Genomic DNA, 18,193 nt, shown 5'->3' on the forward strand with positions numbered 1-18,193 from the left:
GACCTGTCATTTTACGCGTCGCCGTCAAAAGACGGCACGTAAAATAACAGCCTCGTCAAAAGAAGTGCAGGACACTTCTTGGGACGTAATTGGAACCGTATTTCATTGACTATTGAAAACAGCTCCAAAAACGCCTCAAAAAACGCCTCAAAAGAAGCTCCAAATTTAATTTTCAGCTTCAAAAACGCCTGAAAATCAGAGGCTGTTTTCTCTGAAATCAGCTCCGTATTTTCAGACGTTTTTTGTTAAGCGTGTGAACATACCCTTAGGGTATGTTCACACGTAGTCAACCAAAACGTCTGAAAATCCAGACCTGTTTTCAAGGGAAAACAGACCCTGCTTTTCAGACGTTTTTTTACCAACTCGCATTTTTACCAACTCATTTTTTTACCAACTCGTTTTTGGAGCTGTTTTCATTGGAGTCTATGAGAAAACAGCTCCAAAAACGTCTGAAAGAAGTGTCCTGCACTTCTTTTGACGAGGCTGTATTTTTACGAGTCGTCGTTTGACAGCTGTCAAACGACGACGCGTAAATAACAGGTCGTCTGCACAGTACGTCGGCAAACCCATTCAAATGAATGGGCAGATGTTTGCCGACGTATTGTAGCCATATTTTCAGACGTAAAACGAGGCATAATACGCCTCGTATACGTCTGAAATTTGGCCGTGTGAACATACCCTTAGGCCTGATTCAGACGACCGTGGCGTTTTTGCGCACGCAAAACACGCAGTGTTTTGCCTGCGCAAAAGCCACTTGACGTGAGGCAGCATCGTATGATGCGCAGCTGCGTGCTTTTCGCGCAGCCGCCATCATTATGACGCGCCATTTGGATGTTTGTAAACAGAAAAGCACGTGGTGCTTTTCTGTTTACATTCATCCTTTTGACAGCTGGTGCGCTGTTTCAGTTGGTTCGCACGGAAGTGCTTCCGTGCAACCTGCGTGGTTTTCACGCACCCATTGACTTCAATGGGTGCGTGATGCGCGAAATACGCGGAGATATTGAACGTGTCGCGCTTTTTACGCACCGGACAAACGCTGCGCAAAAAGCACGGACTGTCTGTACAGGCCCATAGACTTCTATTGGTCCATGCGTGCCGCGTGAAAACCACACAGCCTGCACGGACGCAATTCACGATCGTGTGAATCGGCCCTTTGGGTATGTTCACACGGCCTATTTTCGTCCGTTTTTCGGACCGTAAACGCCTGAAAAACGGCCGAATAAAAAACGGCGTGAAAAAGAAGTGCAGGTCGCTTCTTCGGACGTTTTTGGAGCCGTTTTTCATAGACTCTATTGAAAACCGCTCCAAAAACGGCCGTAAAAAACGCAGCAAAAATCGCGAGTGGCTTAAAAAATGTCCCTTGAAAACAGCTCCGTATTTTCAGACATTTTCGAGTTTGCGTGTGAAAATAGCCTCAGGGTATGTTCACACGGCAGCCTCCGTTACGGCTGAAATTACGGAGCTGTTTTCAAGGGAAAACGGCTCCTGATTTCAGACGTAATGGCATGTGCAGGCGTTTTTCGCTGCGTCCATTATGGACGTAATTACGTCCCAAGAAGTGACAGGCACTTCTTTGACGCGGGCGTCTTTTTACGCACCGTCTTTTGACAGCGGCGCGTAAAAAAAATGACCGTCGGCACAGAACATCGTAAAGCCCATTCAAATGAATGGGCAGATGTTTGCCGGCGCATTGGAGCCGTATTTTCGGACGTAATTCGAGGTTAAAAAGCCCGAATTACGTCCGTAAATAGGGTGTGTGAACATAGCCTTAGGAGGAATTCATGATGGAGAGAGGCTTCCTGATCCCCTATATGTTATCCTGCATCTTAACGGGTAGGGAGGGCAATGACGCTCAAAATGAATGTGCAAAATAGCCAACCATATGAGGATCTATACAGGAACCCCTCTCTTTAAAAATAACTAAAATATCTACAACCCACAACTGGGCGAATATTATGCTGTCTACTGTTTAAGTTAAGACTTCAGAAAGAAATATTTCATAAGCTGCACCAAGTGTGTGATCGGTGATGGCACGCATGGCATTTATTTATGTGTGCTTGTATCTTGAATTTTAAAAAACAAATATAGTAAAAGTTATTTATTATATTTTCAAGCTGCGGATCTACTCTTTCTTTTTCGCAATTATACGTGAACTGTTAATTTCAAGCTCGGAGGGTGGGCTTAAACTACACCATCAAAATACTTTCGATTAGGCTGGATTCACACGAGCGTGGCGTTTTTGCGCACGCAAAAACCACTTACCAGCTCCGTGTGGCAGCAGCATATGATGCGCGGCTGCGTGCTTTTCGCGCAGCCGCCATCATTATGACACTCCATTTGGATGTTTGTAAACCACGTGCTTGTCCCACGGAAGTGCTTCTGTGCGACCTGCGTGGTTTTCACGCACCCATTGACTTCAATGGGTGCGTGATTCGCGCAAAACGCCGAAAGAACGGACATGTCGTGACTTTTTTTCAGCGGCCTCACGCTGAGTAAAAATCACGCACATGTCTGCACGGCCCCATAGACTAATATAGGTCCGTGCGTTGCACGGACGTTATTCCCGTTCGTCAGAATAAATCCTTATGGTAATAGTAACTTGTATATAAATCTAGACCTAATAACACTTTCTATGTTCGTATCACATTGTGTCACCTGATCTCCGATTTTGCAAAGTTTTTTGTCTGCATTAGGGCTTATTCAGACGAACGTAAAATACGTCCGTGCAACGCGTGTGATTTTCACGCACCTCGCACAGACCTATGTTAGTCTATGGGGCCGTGCAGACAGTCAGTGATTTTTGCTGCTTAAAACTCACGACATGTCCGTTCTTTGTGCGTATTTCACTCATCACGCACCCATTGAAGTCAATGGGTGTGTGAAAATCATGCGCACCACACGGAAGCACTTCCGTGGGACGCGCGTGATTCGCGCAACAGCAGTGAAATGTATGAATGAAAACAGAAAAGCACCACGTGCTTTTCTGTTTACAAACATCCAAACGGAGTGTCATAATGATGGCGGCTGTGCGAAAAGCACGCAGCTGCGCATCATATGGTGATGACACACGGAGCTGTTAAGTGCCTTTTGCGCACGCAAAACGCCACGTTTTTTGCGTGCGCACAACGCACATGCTCGTGTAAATCCGGCCTTATAGCTTTGGGTATTGGGCTATGTTCACACGCTTAGCAAAAAACGTCTGAAAATACGGAGCTGTTTTCAAGGGAAAACAGCTTCTGATTTTCAGCCGATTTTTAAACAAACTCGCGTTTTTCGCTGCGTTTTTTACGGCCGTTTTTGGAGCTGTTTTTCTATAAAGTCAATGAAAAACGGCTCCAAAAACAGCTCAAGAAGTGACATGCACTTCTTTTTATGGGGCATATTTTTACTTGCCGTCTTTTCAAAACGGCCACATAAAAATACGCCACGTCAGAACAGAACGCCGTATTTCCCATTGAAATCAATAGGCAGATGTTTGGAGGCTTCCGATGCGTCGGACGTTTTTCGGCCGTTTACGGCCCGAAAACAAGCCGTGTGAACATACCCATACACATGCACTATATTGCGCTCACTTATAATTAGTTATATCCAGGTACATACGTCTGTTGACTAACTTAAGGCTATGTTCACACGGGGTATTTTGCCGAGTTTTTTGACGCGGAAACCGCGTCACAAAACTCGGCAGAAACGGCCCGAGAACGCCTCCCATTGATTTCAATGGGAGGCGTCGGCGTCTTTTTTCCGCGAGCAGTAAAACTGCCTCGCGGGAAAAAGAAGCGACATGCCCTATCTTCGGGCGCTTCCGCCTCTGACCTCCCATTGACTTCAATGGGAGGCAGGAGAAAGCGTATTTCTTGCTGTTTTATGCCCGCGGCGCTCAATGGCCGCGGGTGAAAAACGGCGCGATAATTGCCGCGAAAATCGGCGTGCAGGGAGAGGAATATCTGCCTCAAAGTTCCAAACGGAATTTTGAGGCAGATATTCCTCCTCCAAAATACTCTGTGTGAACATAGCCTAATTGTGGCTACCTACATTTACCTCCCATTCCTTTTTTTGCTAATATCATTGCATCGTCTCTTATTTTATGTTACATATCCATCAGGATCTTGTATCCAGCAAAGTTGTCTCTATATCGATGCTGCGTTATCTGAGTGTTGACTGTTTCGCGCTGTATCCACATCCTTATCTCATTCTGTATTTTAAATTCATAATATTCTGCTCATTGTGCATTCGTGGATTTTATAACTTCCTTTTTTCTAGTTGGTTGAAATACATGCACGGCGTTGTTCTAAACCACTTTCAAATATTGTGGGACTATTGTCTAAGTAGGTCAATTTATGTGCGTTTTTTTCGGCGGCGTTTTACCGCAGTGTGGGGGACGAGATTTGTTGAAATCTCACCCACACTGCTACTGCTGTAATGCGCTGCGGATTTTCCGCAATGAATCCGTTGCGTAAAGTCTGCAGTGTTTACGCTGTGTGTGTTCATACCCACTCATGCAGAAACAAGCTTACTCCTCAAATCCTTTAGCAGTTGTCATTGGGACATACCACCAGCCGTCCAGGATGCCGTAAACACGAAGCGAAGGTGGGGGACGTAAAAATGATAAAAATAGCTGCGGCGTTGAGGGGTTAATAATTATTGTTATTGTAATAATATAAATGATAGATAATAATTGAATAATAAATATAACCAATATTCCACTTCTACTGCCAAGTTTATATTTCACAGTGTAATATTCATAGGTCAGGGACTGGCTGAAATCTGTCAGGTGACCAGAGATCCATATTGAATTACTGACGCTTTGGGTTATTATGTGATCCATCTTTTCACATCTAGTGCGATGATCCATTGCTCCGCGATAGATTTATTTTGCCTGAAGCTCAGCTTCGATTGCTGCTGCCTGGCTGCGTGAGCTCTCAGCTGATCGGCTCGCAGGGAACAGGAAGCAGCGAGTAGTAGCTGAGCCGCTGCCTTTCCATCCACAGCTCCTAGGAGGGCACCAGTACCAAGAGTTAGCGCCCACTGCCAAGCTGTGCCGGGCATCTGCATGAGGCAGGAAGCGCACTCCCACTATACAGACCAGGTAACACTGGCAGGGCCTCCCACATATTCCACCCCTGTAAACCGGCAGTGCAATGTGCTGACTGGACCCGGATGATCAGCGGCAGCCCTCACCAGGTCGTGTGCATTGGGTTCTGTGCTGGGAGTCCAGTTACTTGTTGTTTTGCTCGATGACCTGAACTTTTCTGACATTTGTTGACATTGTGTTTTCTGCCCCATGTAACACTGGTTCATCTTGATGCAGTTAGAGAGGTGACTGGCACATGAAGGTGGCATGGAGAAGTTCTCACATGGTACTATGGTATAAATGGAGTGTTATTCTACTTCCTCATTATTCTTCCCCATCACATAAACCAGTCCTGGAAAGCTGGGACATCATCATTCAGGCTGGCGTTGCAGCTTCCACAGAGGTTGCCACCCAGCTTTACTGGCATGTGAAAGGCAAATCTAAGTTGCGGTGATACTTCTCATATAGCTGCATGGTTAGGCAGATTTGCTGTTTGTGCCTGGTGGGAGTTGTAGTCATTTTCTTTGCAAGCGGGAATGATTAAAAAAACAAAAAGTGAATCTTTCATACAAATTCATGTCGTGCAGACGGGTCACCACCATGATGGCAGCCTGTCCTTATACAGGTCATTCCTGGCAGCAGGAGCAGGTTGTCTACAATCCATGGAGTCTGGGACCTGTTTAGGAGGAGCATTGTAAAATCCCAGTGTCAGATCCACTCAGCCAATCAGCATAGCTGAGAAGAGCCCTGGCAATACTGATTGGCTAAGAGCAGCTGACAGACAGCAACTCACAATGCTCCTCTGAAAAGTCCCTTTCAGCTGGATGCCAGGCACAGTGTATGGCGCATAAATTCTGTTTTTGAGCGTTTATAATGGAAGTTCTCAGTTTAACCCTTTATGGGAATCTTATACAGTAGATACTTTTAATTTACACGCCATTGTCTCATGCGTGAGAGTGATTCCGATAACTGTTAGTGTTAAAAATGTCTATTTTTATTATTTATGTTCAGGTGATGGATTTATGTTACGGTTACACCTTATCAAAAACTTTTCAAGATGGCACTTAGGATAATCCCACCTAAAATAATATTTTGTCATGCCGTCGTTTGAAATTGTACTGATTTCCCAAGGAGATGAGATTTTTAGCACTGGAAATCTCTGACGGAGGAAATATGATAAAAAAAAATCACTGAAATAAATTTCGCTCTTTGTCTTCTGACATGTCTAGGTGATGTGGCAAAAAAATGGAATTCCCCTTTTAAGCAATACAGTACGTCTGGTTCGGCCGAGTTTCATCTAATGTCTATGGCAGCATAACCGGGTGGTGTCAGTTCTCAGTGAATCCGATGCGATCACTCTCATTCACTGATAATTTGCCTTATTTTGTCTTGAACATGTGCAGTTTAATAACACAGGAAGGGTCCCCTAAAAAAATTCTGTGCCACCCTTCTGCGGTCAAAAGTTCACCCATAAATTTAATCTGGGGGTTGCATGCACCAAGCAAGGGGAGTACATACTATGCCACAACATCACTGTTCACCTAAATAATTTGACGACAACTTCTAAAAATGAGCTTAGGGGTATAATACCTTTTGTTTTTGTTTTTTGGCACCGGAGGGCCTAAAGGGGTTGTCCAGGATTAGAAAGAATTGGCCATATACTAGTTAATTGCATTGTCAGACTGTAGACCGTTTGGTGATTGTTTGTTTTATTTATAGAAATATTGGCATTTTCCTTTTTTTGTTGCGGCTCCCTTTTTGTAACAAATGTTAGGGCAGAGACTGCATGACATATTAGTGGTCACTTTTGACAGCTGCTCAGAAATGAACAACCACGTGTCATTGATTTAACACCGTGACAAATTTTTTTACTGTTTTATCATCAGTTACTAAAATATGGCAATATGATTTTACTTACTGTAGTCTTTTTTGTTTTTTTCCAGAAATAACTGACAAAGCATAATTTCTAAACTTTGGCTACAGATATAACTTCTGATTTACTAACATATGGCCATTTTTTACAATTTGGGCAGAAATCCTTTTAAGCGTACCTAACGTTTCACTTTTCACAATCAGCTGTCATGTGGTTGTACATGAGAAACGGGGCCGGCTTTAGGTTTATGGGGGCACTTGAACGACAGAGCCTTAGTGGGCCCCTTTGCAGTGCAACTCACGCACCCCCTATATGCCCCCATATGGAAGTTAGGCCCCCTTTGTACCCCTATGTATTAGTTATGCCCTCTTTGTGCCACCATATATTAGTAAGACCCTGTTTGGTAGGTCCCCTTTGCGCCAATAAAAACAAAAAAACAAAAAGAAAACCTCAGTTTACCCTTTCCCACGACGAGCTGATGGCTTCTGTCACTCCTGCTTCTCCTTTCTGTGACCCGGCGGGTCACGTCACTTGTGCTGGGTACGCTGATGTCGTTTTTGTCTTTGAGCGGCGTCAATGGCTCTCTGCTCTCTGCATTAGTAAGCGACACCTACCGAAGCAGGGCTGGGCCCTCTGGATGGAGGATCCCAAGACCAGTGGGCCCTGGCACTTGCTCGGGTTCGCCGGGTGCTGACTCCAGCCGTTATGAGGAATAACACTATTACTAACCATTATTTAAAGAGGCTCTGTCACCACATTATAAGTGGCCTGTCTTCTACATAATGTGATCGGCGCTGTAATGGAGATTACAGCAGTGTTTTTTTATTTAGAAAAACAATCATTTTTGACAGAGTTATGACCTATATTAGATTTATGCTAATGAGTTTCTCAATGGACAACTGGGCGTGTTTTACTATATGACCAAGTGGGCGTTATACAGAGGAGTGTATGACGCTGACCAATCAGTGACCAATCGGCGTCATACATTCCTCTCCATTCATTTACACAGCAGATAGCGATATAGCTATATCGCTATTTGCAGTCACATAAACACACTATAACGCTACTCGTGTCATGACAATGAATATACATTACCTCCAGCCAGGATGTGTATTCAGAATCCTGACCACTTCTGTAGCGTCTGTGTGATTCACAGCACAGCGACATCTCGCTGTGGATGACAGTTTACAGCGTAAACTCGCGAGACTGCGTCTGCTGTGTTGTAAATCACAGAGACGCTACAGAAGTGGTCAGGAGAATGAATACACAACACGTCCTGGCTGGAGGTAATGTATATTCATTGTCAGGACACATGAGTAGCGTTATAGTGTGTTTACGTGACTGCAAATAGCGATTATAGCTATATCGCTATCTGCAGTGTAAATGAATGGAGAGAAGTGTATGACACTGATTGGTCACTGATTGGTCAGCATCATACACTTCTCTCCACAATGCCCACTTGGTCAAAAAGTAAAACCAGCCCTGTTGGCCATTAAGAAGTCCATTAGCATAAAGCTAAAATAGGTCATAACTCCGTCAAAAATTACAGTTTTTCTAAATAAAAATCACTTCTGTAATCTACATTACAGCGCCGATCATATTATGTACAAGATAGGCCAGTTATAATGTGGTGACAGAGCCTCTTTGACGTCTGTTTTCTCTGAGCTAGTGGGTGGAGCCTAACTGCTATCATGTCTCCTATACACAGCACACAGAGAAGAGGAGTTCCTGCTCTCCTATCTCCCGCTCACACTGAGAACAGCAGCTACATGGAGGACAATATACAGCTGTACTGAGCAGTGTACTGTGTCTCTACCTGCCTCTGTCTCCCTGGGGTAAAGCAGCAGAACACCTACTAGAAGCTGCAGCAGCAGCGTCTGTGTGTTTTTCTGTCTCCCTCCAGCAGCTCCATCTACCCCCCTCCCTCTCTCTCTCTATAGTTTTATAGGGACAGCAGCTTTAATCTGATCCCTCCAGTGTATGTACTCCTATGTATGGATTTAAAGAGGCTCTGTCACCAGATTTTCAAACCCCTATCTCGTATTGCAGCAGATCGGCGTTGCAATGTAGATTACAGTAACGTTTTGTTTTTTTCAAAAACGAGTATTTTTGGCCAAGTTATGAGCATTTTTATATTTATGCAAATGAACCTTTCTTAAGTACAAGTGGGCGTGTTTAAAGTTAAGTACAAGTGGGCGTGTATTGTGTGTGTACATCTGGGCGTTTTTACTTGTTTTACTAGCTGGGCGTTGTGAATAGAAGTGTATGATGCTGACGAATCAGCATCATCCACTTCTCTTCGTTAACACCCAGCTTCTGGCAGTGCACAGACACACAGCGTGTTCTCGAGAGATCACGCTGTGACGTCATTTCCTGCCCCAGGTCCTGCATCGTGTCGGACGGGCGAGGACACATCGGCACCAGGCGACAGAGGCTACAGTTGATTCTGCAGCAGCATCGGCGTTTGCAGGTAAGTCGATGTAGCCTGTGTCGCCTGGTGCCGATGTGTCCTCGCTGGTCCGACATGATGCAGGACCTGAGGCAGGAAGTGAGTGACGTCACAGCGTGATCTCTCGAGAACACGCTGTGTCTGTGCACTGCCAGAAGCTGGGTGTTAACAAAGAGAAGTGGATGATGCTGATTCGTCAGCATCATACACTTCTAGTCACAACGCCCAGCTAGTAAAAGAAGTAAAAGCGCCCAGATGTACGCACATAATACACGCCCACTTGTACTTAAGAAAGGTTCATTTGCATAAATATAAAAATGCTCATAACTTGGCTTGAAAAAAACAAACAACGTTACTGTAATCTACATTGCAGCGCCGATCTGCTGCAATACGAGAGGGGTTTGAAAATCTGGTGACAGAGCCTCTTTAATTTGTAATTTCTGTTATTCTGCTCTGTCATAGGAGCAGAACAATGAAAATTATGGCAGTGACTGATTCGTCACATAACGGACACGATTGGCGCCTGACGGAAGTCATTGACATTAATGGTGTTCATATTTTCACAGACAAAATAGCGATGAATGATGCGCTTTGTCCTTTTTTCTGGCATCTGCAACGGAGGCTCCTAACAGACCCTCCAACACAGATGTGATCAAAGCCTTCAGTGAATTAAGAGTGAGTGAGATCAATGCAGGAGTCTGGGGGGGGGGGGGGGGGGTAGAGAGGAGTCTGATAAGTGGAGAAAGTGGTATTTTTCTTTGACATATTACAAAGTTTTGATAGTACTATTGATTTATGAGAAAAAAAATAAATAAAGTGTTGTTGTATCCCTGGTGGTCTAGGAGGGCTTATTTTTTTTCTCTGGTTTATGTGAGTTAAGGGGTTAATTTTATCATCTCTGGTGTTCTGGGGATAGTATAGGAGTTAGTCAATTAATAATTATCATCAAGATTATTACTTAGGTTTCACTTTTTTCATTGCCCAAAAGCTCACAAAATCAGAATACCCCTGTGGATCAAGCTTAATATATGCAGATAAGAGAAGATTTATCAATACCGGTGCACAGGTCGATGCAAGCTGAAAAAGTGTCGGAAACGCTTGATAAATAAGAAGCCTGAAAACAGTTCTAAAGGTCCACACTGTCTTTTTTTGACACCGATACACGTGGCACAGGGGCTTCATAAATATTGCGTTTAGCGTGACCGCCATGTTTTCACTGTATTTATGCATAAATACATTAAGGTCTTTAGGATTTAGTTTTCTATGAAACGGTTAGTCATGCCCCGTCCTGAACACATAGCAGTGCCCCATGACTTCCACCCGTAGTTCAGTCACTATAATCCACTTACAGTTCTATGGTTTGGAGTCCGTCCATAGCTATGTTGGGAGTGTCCAGTGAATGGTCAGCTGGTTCTCGTATTGGGGTTGATCAATATCACATGCTTTACAGCAAAATTCCTGCCGGATCTTCCTTCCATGGGATACAGCTTGGGAGTCGTTGAATGAGTTTTGCAGACATACAGGATGAAGCTTGACAGTCCAGTGTTCATTCTGAGACAGGAATAAATAAGAAAGCAGAACGTTTTCTGTAAGTCTTCCCAGTTTATCTGGAGCAGGGTATGTATTACTACTGGGCTTTCCTCATTTAGCTTTGGTTATAAAATTGGAAGTTAAGCGTAGATTAAATGGTCGGTAACACTGAATAACAGTAGCCCTTACAGAGCCCCTTGTTGCAATGCAGATTGATATGCCATTTAGGCCCTATTTAAAAAGTTAGTCGCAGCCCATATGGGCACTGTAATGGTTGCCATTAGTGGTTATTGACCCATTTGGATTACTCAGAAATTATTAAATATCGTATTAAGAGTTCACTCGAAAGGGCAGTTCAGGGTTATAATTCACATTATTTACGGTGTATATTTAATGGGGTTTTTAGTGATCGTTTATGCTTTCTGGTTATAAAAGCCTGTTTCCATCCAACAAAGAGTAGAAGACACCAGGGCCGGACTGGGACTGAAATTCAGCCCTGGCATTTGAAAACACACGGACCCACTTGTTGTGTGGTGAACATGAAATATGTTTGTGCGCTTGTGGTTTATGGCTGATCAGGGTGTATATCACATTTACAGAATACAAACGGCACAATGTCACCTGTAGACCAAACCGGAGTAAAACCATGTGAAAATTAAATTTTCCCTCCAGGAAAAATTGTCTTTCTCTTGATGGGACTCATGAACATACTTGTAATAGAGACCGCCATTCTATTGCGCACTGTCAAAGTACAGTCAAGCACGTGCTGCCCCCACTAGCCTAGATGGGGGTCTCTATCACAAATATGACCCTGCCTGGCATCGGGAGCAATGAAGATTTTCTGTAATTTAAATGTAATTCTAAAATGCATTCTAGGCCTCTTTTCTCCTGATTAATTAGCTGTATCGGGGTGCACTGTTACAAAGACAAAATTATATATGGCATAATCTCCCAACAACCCCAACACTGCCACTGCTCTTCTAGCGGCCAGTGCTCCTCTTCCTGGCCACTGTCTCCGCTCTTGTCCTGGCCGCCGTTGTTTTCTTGCATTGCGCCACTTTGCTGTGGTTCATGCGCATGAGTGCACTTCTGGCCTCTTAAAGGACCAGTGGCGCCAATTGCTGCTTCTGCCAAGCAACACCCATTGTACCCTGGGTTTTTTAAGGGACACTCCCTCATTGCTTTGGGCCTGCACAAAAGGAAGTGTTGGTTCCAGTTGGTTGTAAAGGTGCTCGTCTGTCCAGTGTATCCAGTTATTGACAAGGCTTCTTCCTGACTACGTATATTGTATGCCCTGACCTCTGCCCGTCTTCCAATTTTCGACAACTCCACCTGAGCTTTTCTAATTTAAGTTTTCTGCCTACTGATTTTGTCCACCCGTCTTGGTGTCTTCTGCCTCTGCTACGTCAGCTGTTTCGATCGGAGATTACTCTTGGTGTAGTAACCTGGGAAATCTCTGCAGTGAAGTCCAGATCCCTGTAAAGGCTGAAGACTGGGAATTTCTTTAGACTCCGCTCCTGCATTTAGACCAAATCCAAAGTAACTTAGTGGGTCCACAACCACCTGTACAGGTGCGTTACAAGTATCCGTCACAGCCTCAGTTTAACTAGTATTTCCCGGGGTATTCTTTAAACAAGGACAAAAAAAGTGATGTGAACAGGGCCAAAAGGGCTTGTCCCACCTTTAACTATCATATTCATTGTATAAATTATAAGAAATGAGCAATGTTGAAAAAAATCTTTTAAGAAAACAATCGAGCGAAGAGTTTACTTCTATAGTTCCAGGTGCTCAAAGTGTTTAGCAATGTGCTACCCATGCTACCGGTCTGCAGGGAAAGTGAGAAGGGAATATATTGTCAGCTGCCAGAAGGGAAAGGAGACTAATTCTGTTTAGAGCCCCTCCCCCAGCAGCACAGATTAGCAGCCGCACTGTTTTTTATGCTAGAAATACTGTAAATTACTTTACAACCAGTATTAACAGCATTTCTGAAATTTTGGTATGAAAATGAATCCTAGGATAACCCTCATAAGGACTTTAAACCGCTTGTGTTAAGATGACCATACAGAGGCGGATGTCACACCGGGCCAGTGACTATCTGTGAGACGGGTCCTTGCTCGATACCCCTGTAGGCCAATCCTTAACAACTTTCTCTTTTCAGCGATCATGAGGATTTCTGATTGACAAAAGTGCTCACAAAAGCTTTTCTGCATTTCCCAAATATAGGCAGATCATCAAATCCAGCAGTACTTGGCTACATTCTGAGATCTTGTTTTCTTCATTCTAAAAGTCATGCCTAAATATATTTAGTTTAACACTCGCTATGACCTATATTTATTGCCTCCTTCTTTTCCCAAAGGTCTCATGAAATGGCCACAGATGACAAGTCCTCTCCTACACTGGAATCTGCCAGCGAGCTGCCCAGGTCTCCAAGTAGTCCATCCCATCTTACCCATTTTAAACCTTTGACCCCAGATCAAGATGACCCACCTTTTAAGTCTGCCTACAGCTCGTTTGTGAATCTTTTCCGTTTTAACAAAGGTAATGTTTTTGTGTTGTGGAAGAAGAATAATTCTATTAACGTCTGATCTGTTTAGATTTAAAAAACCACAGAAGAAAAAGCAGAATGAATGGAGCGGATAGGTGGTACGTTATTTTGGTGGGATAACTATTTGAAGTCTGTATTCATGTATTTTTTTCAAGTGTTCCTTTTATTTTAAAAAAACCCAAACATGTCTCGTGCGTATGTGCGAGACCTAAATTAAGAGGACTGTGACGTTTTCTTGTGGCGGCGACATTTCTCAGTCGGGGGAGGATTTGGGTAGGCTAAGATGCCAAGAACAGTAGCACTTGCTGGGAATTCCAACCAAATTTGGATATTGCAATAAAGACGATTATATAAACAAACAAAGTAATAGAAAGAAACCAGAAGGTATGTGGGCACGTGGTTCTAAACGCTGGTACCAGTTTGGTAGGCCAAAATCATCTGAGAAAGTACAGTGGTTTATTTAGCGCTGTTGCTCCTCCGCAGTTTTTACTTTTACAGTGGCCCCCTCCCCCTTGTTTTCCCCCTTTTTCTGACATTTGTATATAGTACCGTGTTGGCACATATCTTTGACTGTACTGCACTGTATGTATATGTACATATTTGTTTTGCCTTTATAATTTTGTATAGTAATGCGTATTGGTCTTTACTTGATCCGCACTGCGAATGCGCCTTACCTCCGCCCCTTACCCTCTATTGGCCAGGGTGGCGTTGATGTCATGCACATGCTTAGTGTGGGCTACTACTGGTACTATTTTTTGTGGCTGCCTGCACTAAATCTGTCCTCTGCACCAACCGTCCCCACCGCTGACTGGGGCGGCATTATAATAACGCGCTGGCAAGTTGGAGTTTATGGTCATCGTAATGTCTGCCTCCATTGCAGCACGCCAGAAGTAAGTAGCGTGTGTCTTTATATATGCCATTAACTACAGTTGTTACTGATTATCATCCCTTGATGATTGGTCCAGCCCTATTTAAATAGTAGTGGGTATCCAAGCCAATTCACCCCTGGGCAAAGTCCCCCCCCCCCCCTTAGTTTGGCTTTTATTTATAGCCTGGACATTTGCCCCTCTCCCTTGGTATGACTCTATACTTAGGTTTTCATATTTTATTGATACGTTTGACATTGGGGCTCTGATATGTCTTATGATATGTGGGGTATGTGTTCCCCTTTGTGTATTTGAATACATTGTGGGCTCATTCATACACTTTCTGTACTATACCAGGCTGATCCACCATTCTGTGGGTTTGTGCGTGTCCGCTGGTTTCTGATACATGATTTTAATTAAATATCGATGCTTTTATTGGACCTTTTGTGATTGTCCGGCATGATTTTTCTACATTGGCTTGGTATATATGCATGCGTTTATGGACTTCTATTTATGGGAACACTAAACGGTGTTGTGAATAGAAGTAGCAGGAGGTATTCTGAAGTGTATAGAGCGTGACTTTCTTCTCCGATTATTTAAATGCTGGTAGACTGATGGATAATAACAAAAGCAATCAAAGAGCTTCATAAGGTAAGAAAATAGAATATTCTTGTATGACCGAGTCAGTCACCTGACCTCATCCCGACTGAGCATGCAAGCAGCAACTGAAGGCGGCTGCAGTAAAGGCCTGGCAAAGCATCTCAAGGGAGGAAACTCTGTATCTTGTAAAGTCTATGGGTTCCAGACTTCGGGCAGTCCTTGATTGCAAAGGATTTGCATCCAAGTATTAAAAAGTTTCCCTAATCACACTGACAGACCTGTTTATTTAAAAAAAAAAAAAAAAATGCCCATCAAAGGTTTACATTGACTATATAAGTGGTTCTCTCAACATAAAACTGGTACGTCCAAAGCGCTGAAGTTTACAAGTAAACTTTAAAATGCAATGTACAACATATTTTATTTTACAATTCATATTGATATGTAGAGAGGCACTTAAATAATTATTCAATTTTCATTACATTGCCCAGCTCTGTGCAGCACTGTTGTTTTAATTTTACTAGGGCTTGCTGTGGGCGGGATTACCATTTAGAGGACTGCAGTTCCCATGATTCATTTCCCTCTCACAGATAATGCCTATATTTACGGCTGCCTGCATGGCCCTCTATAACCAGGTGTACGGCAGTGCTGTAATTAGTATGTCTGCTACTGAGACACCGCTCTGCTGTACTGCTGCTATACTCTGCACCATCTGCTGCCCAGCATGTGAAACACGATCCCTCTATAAACAGGAAGCGAAGGGGGAGATAAGAGTCTAGAATGTCTGGTAATCTGAGACTTTAACTTCTAAGGCCCCATGCACACGAACGTGCTTTTTCAGCCGCAATTCTACCGAAAATCCTCGGGAGAATTGCGGCCCCATTCATTTCTATTGGGCCATGCACACGACCGTAGTTTTTACAGTCTGTGCACGGCCCGGGAGCCCGCACCACAGAGAACGGACATGTCTTATTATGGCCGTCTTCTGCGGGTCCGGACTCATTGAAAATAATGGCCGAGGCCATGTGCATTGCCCGAGATTTGCGGGCAGCTTGCGGCTGACAGTCCGCTGCCGGCCGACCCGAAAATCACGGCCGTGCACATGGCTACGGTCGTGTGCATGAGGCCTTAAAATGACCACATTAGTGGAATTTTACTGTATTCGCTGTATTTTACTGAATTTAACTCTACTGACTAATATGAATTTCTTAAAAAGGGTTATCTCAGGACTGCAACCCCTATCTGTATGCTCTATTAGGACATATGAACATCACAGAGGAGTGTCCTCTGCTTGGGACCCCCCTCTATGAGCCAGAACAAAGAACTGCTATGTAAGAACAGCTCCTGGCCTATCCATACATTTGAATAGCCGCCATTTCATACTACACGTAGGGCCAGGCGCAGTTTCAGGCGAGAACAGACGGAAGTTAGAGAAGTTGAATCCAGGCTTCTATTTCAAAAGGGGTTTTCTTTTTTTTTTTTTAAACATATTTTTATTGAATTTTTTCAACACAAAAAAAAAACCACAAATCATACAGTAATGCATTGCCATAATAATAATAAACATTACAAAAAATGTATAAATGAACATGTGAAAGTGAATGCTTCCTTGCAAGCTAGGTTTAACCTTGGAAGGTATTCCCCATAGGCTATCAGCCCTCCTTCATCTCCTCTATCCTTCCCATCCTTTAACCCCACATGTCGGGTATTCCTGTAAACATTGTTACATAACTTTGCATGTCTGCCTACCTAACATAACTAAACAATACACAAAACAAATAAGAAATGGGAGCATACATAACAATTGGAGCTTCGTGGAGCAGTTCACCTACTCAGGCAGCTAGCCCGCAAGAATAAAGAAATCCCAGTGGATATATATGCTTTACTCCCGTGATATTTTCAGTGCCCCCAAAGTGCCCTTGAGATCTTCAATCAGGTACCATGACGTTCCCGTAAATGGATCTATGATGTCCCTTCGTTCTGCACTGGTGAAATATTTTGTGAGGAAAAGCTTCCATTTCTCAAAGAATTTTTTGCTCTGCGTGTCTTTATTCTGTAATATACCAATGCGGTCTAGATAAAACAGTTTCCTCAACCCCTGGACCACCATGTTCTGAGTCGGTACTTCAGCTACCAGCCAGTTTTGGAGTATGCATCTCTTTGCCACAATCAGTGTGGCATGGGCCATGGGAGCTAAATGTGTCGTTTCTGTCCCTTCTAATTCTCCATCATGTTGTATATGGAATAAGACCTCCATTGGCCCTAAATTCCCATGGAACCTGCCCACCTGCTGCAGTAAGGATGTTATCTCCCCTCAGAATGGCTGAATATGTGCACATGCCCAAAGGCCATGATACATGTCCGTCTTTGAGATATTACATCTAGGGCATGCCGTTTTCCTATCTGGTTGTGAGGCGGAGGGGGCCAAGGTAAATGCATATATTGCTTGGTGAATGATCTTCAAATGAGTTTCCCTCCAGTTTTCGTTGTGCACATGTGCCCTGAAATCCACCAACCCTTTCTCAATATGCTTTTCAATGCCTGGTAAATTAAACAGTTTTTCCCATCTCCCAAAGGCCTGACCCGGGGACATCTTCACTAGTGATGGTCTGAGTGTACTATATAATTGGGAGATGGAGTGTCTGCGATTGTCCGTGAACCATGAATCAAACAGGTTGGGGGGGGCCTCATCCGCTACATCCGCAAGTTTAGTTTTACAGTGATTAACTATTTGTAAGTACTGTAAGTGCTGATGCCGAGCAAAAACTTATTTATTCTGGAGCTCTTGCAAGGTTAACCACCTCTTTTCCTGCGCGTGGAACATATCCCCCAGTGTCGCTACCCCTTTCTCCCTCCATTCTGACATTAGTTTGTTAGATCTTCCCGCTGCAAACTCTGGGTGCTGCCATAAGGGCATGTGTTTTGAAATGCGATGATAGAGGTTATAATGTTTGCGCAGTACCTTCCAGGCAATGATGGTATCTCGTAACAGAGATGATTTCTTGACGATCTTTGGGAGACAAGTGAACGTTGTGTGTACCAGAGCCATGAGATCCCAAGGTTTTGCTAGCTGTCTCTCCAGTCTAGTATTGGAGTGGAACTCTGTGTTGTGTTTCCAATCTAGCAGATGTCTACTCAGACAGGCCAGGTTATAACCCCGAATGTTAGGGAAATTGACCCCTCCTTCCGCCTTCCTCATCATGAGTTTCGTGAGCGCTATTCTTGGTTTCTTTCCCCCCCATATGAATTTGGTAAATGATGA

The 18,193-nt window shown here is 43.7% G+C and overlaps 1 protein-coding gene across 1 annotated transcript in view; it reads left to right on the top strand.

The window, feature by feature from the left end:
* Positions 1 to 18,193, top strand: part of PIKFYVE (phosphoinositide kinase, FYVE-type zinc finger containing) — a 256,730-nt gene that overhangs the window by 6,722 nt on the left and 231,815 nt on the right. Inside the window, 1 exon segment of the mRNA XM_075829901.1 lies at positions 13,280 to 13,461. Coding sequence (XP_075686016.1) covers positions 13,290 to 13,461 — 172 coding nt within the window. The 5' untranslated portion in view covers positions 13,280 to 13,289.

This window comes from Rhinoderma darwinii, chromosome 6 (genome assembly GCF_050947455.1).
Source record: "Rhinoderma darwinii isolate aRhiDar2 chromosome 6, aRhiDar2.hap1, whole genome shotgun sequence".
NCBI classification, from domain to species: Eukaryota; Metazoa; Chordata; class Amphibia; order Anura; family Rhinodermatidae; genus Rhinoderma; species Rhinoderma darwinii.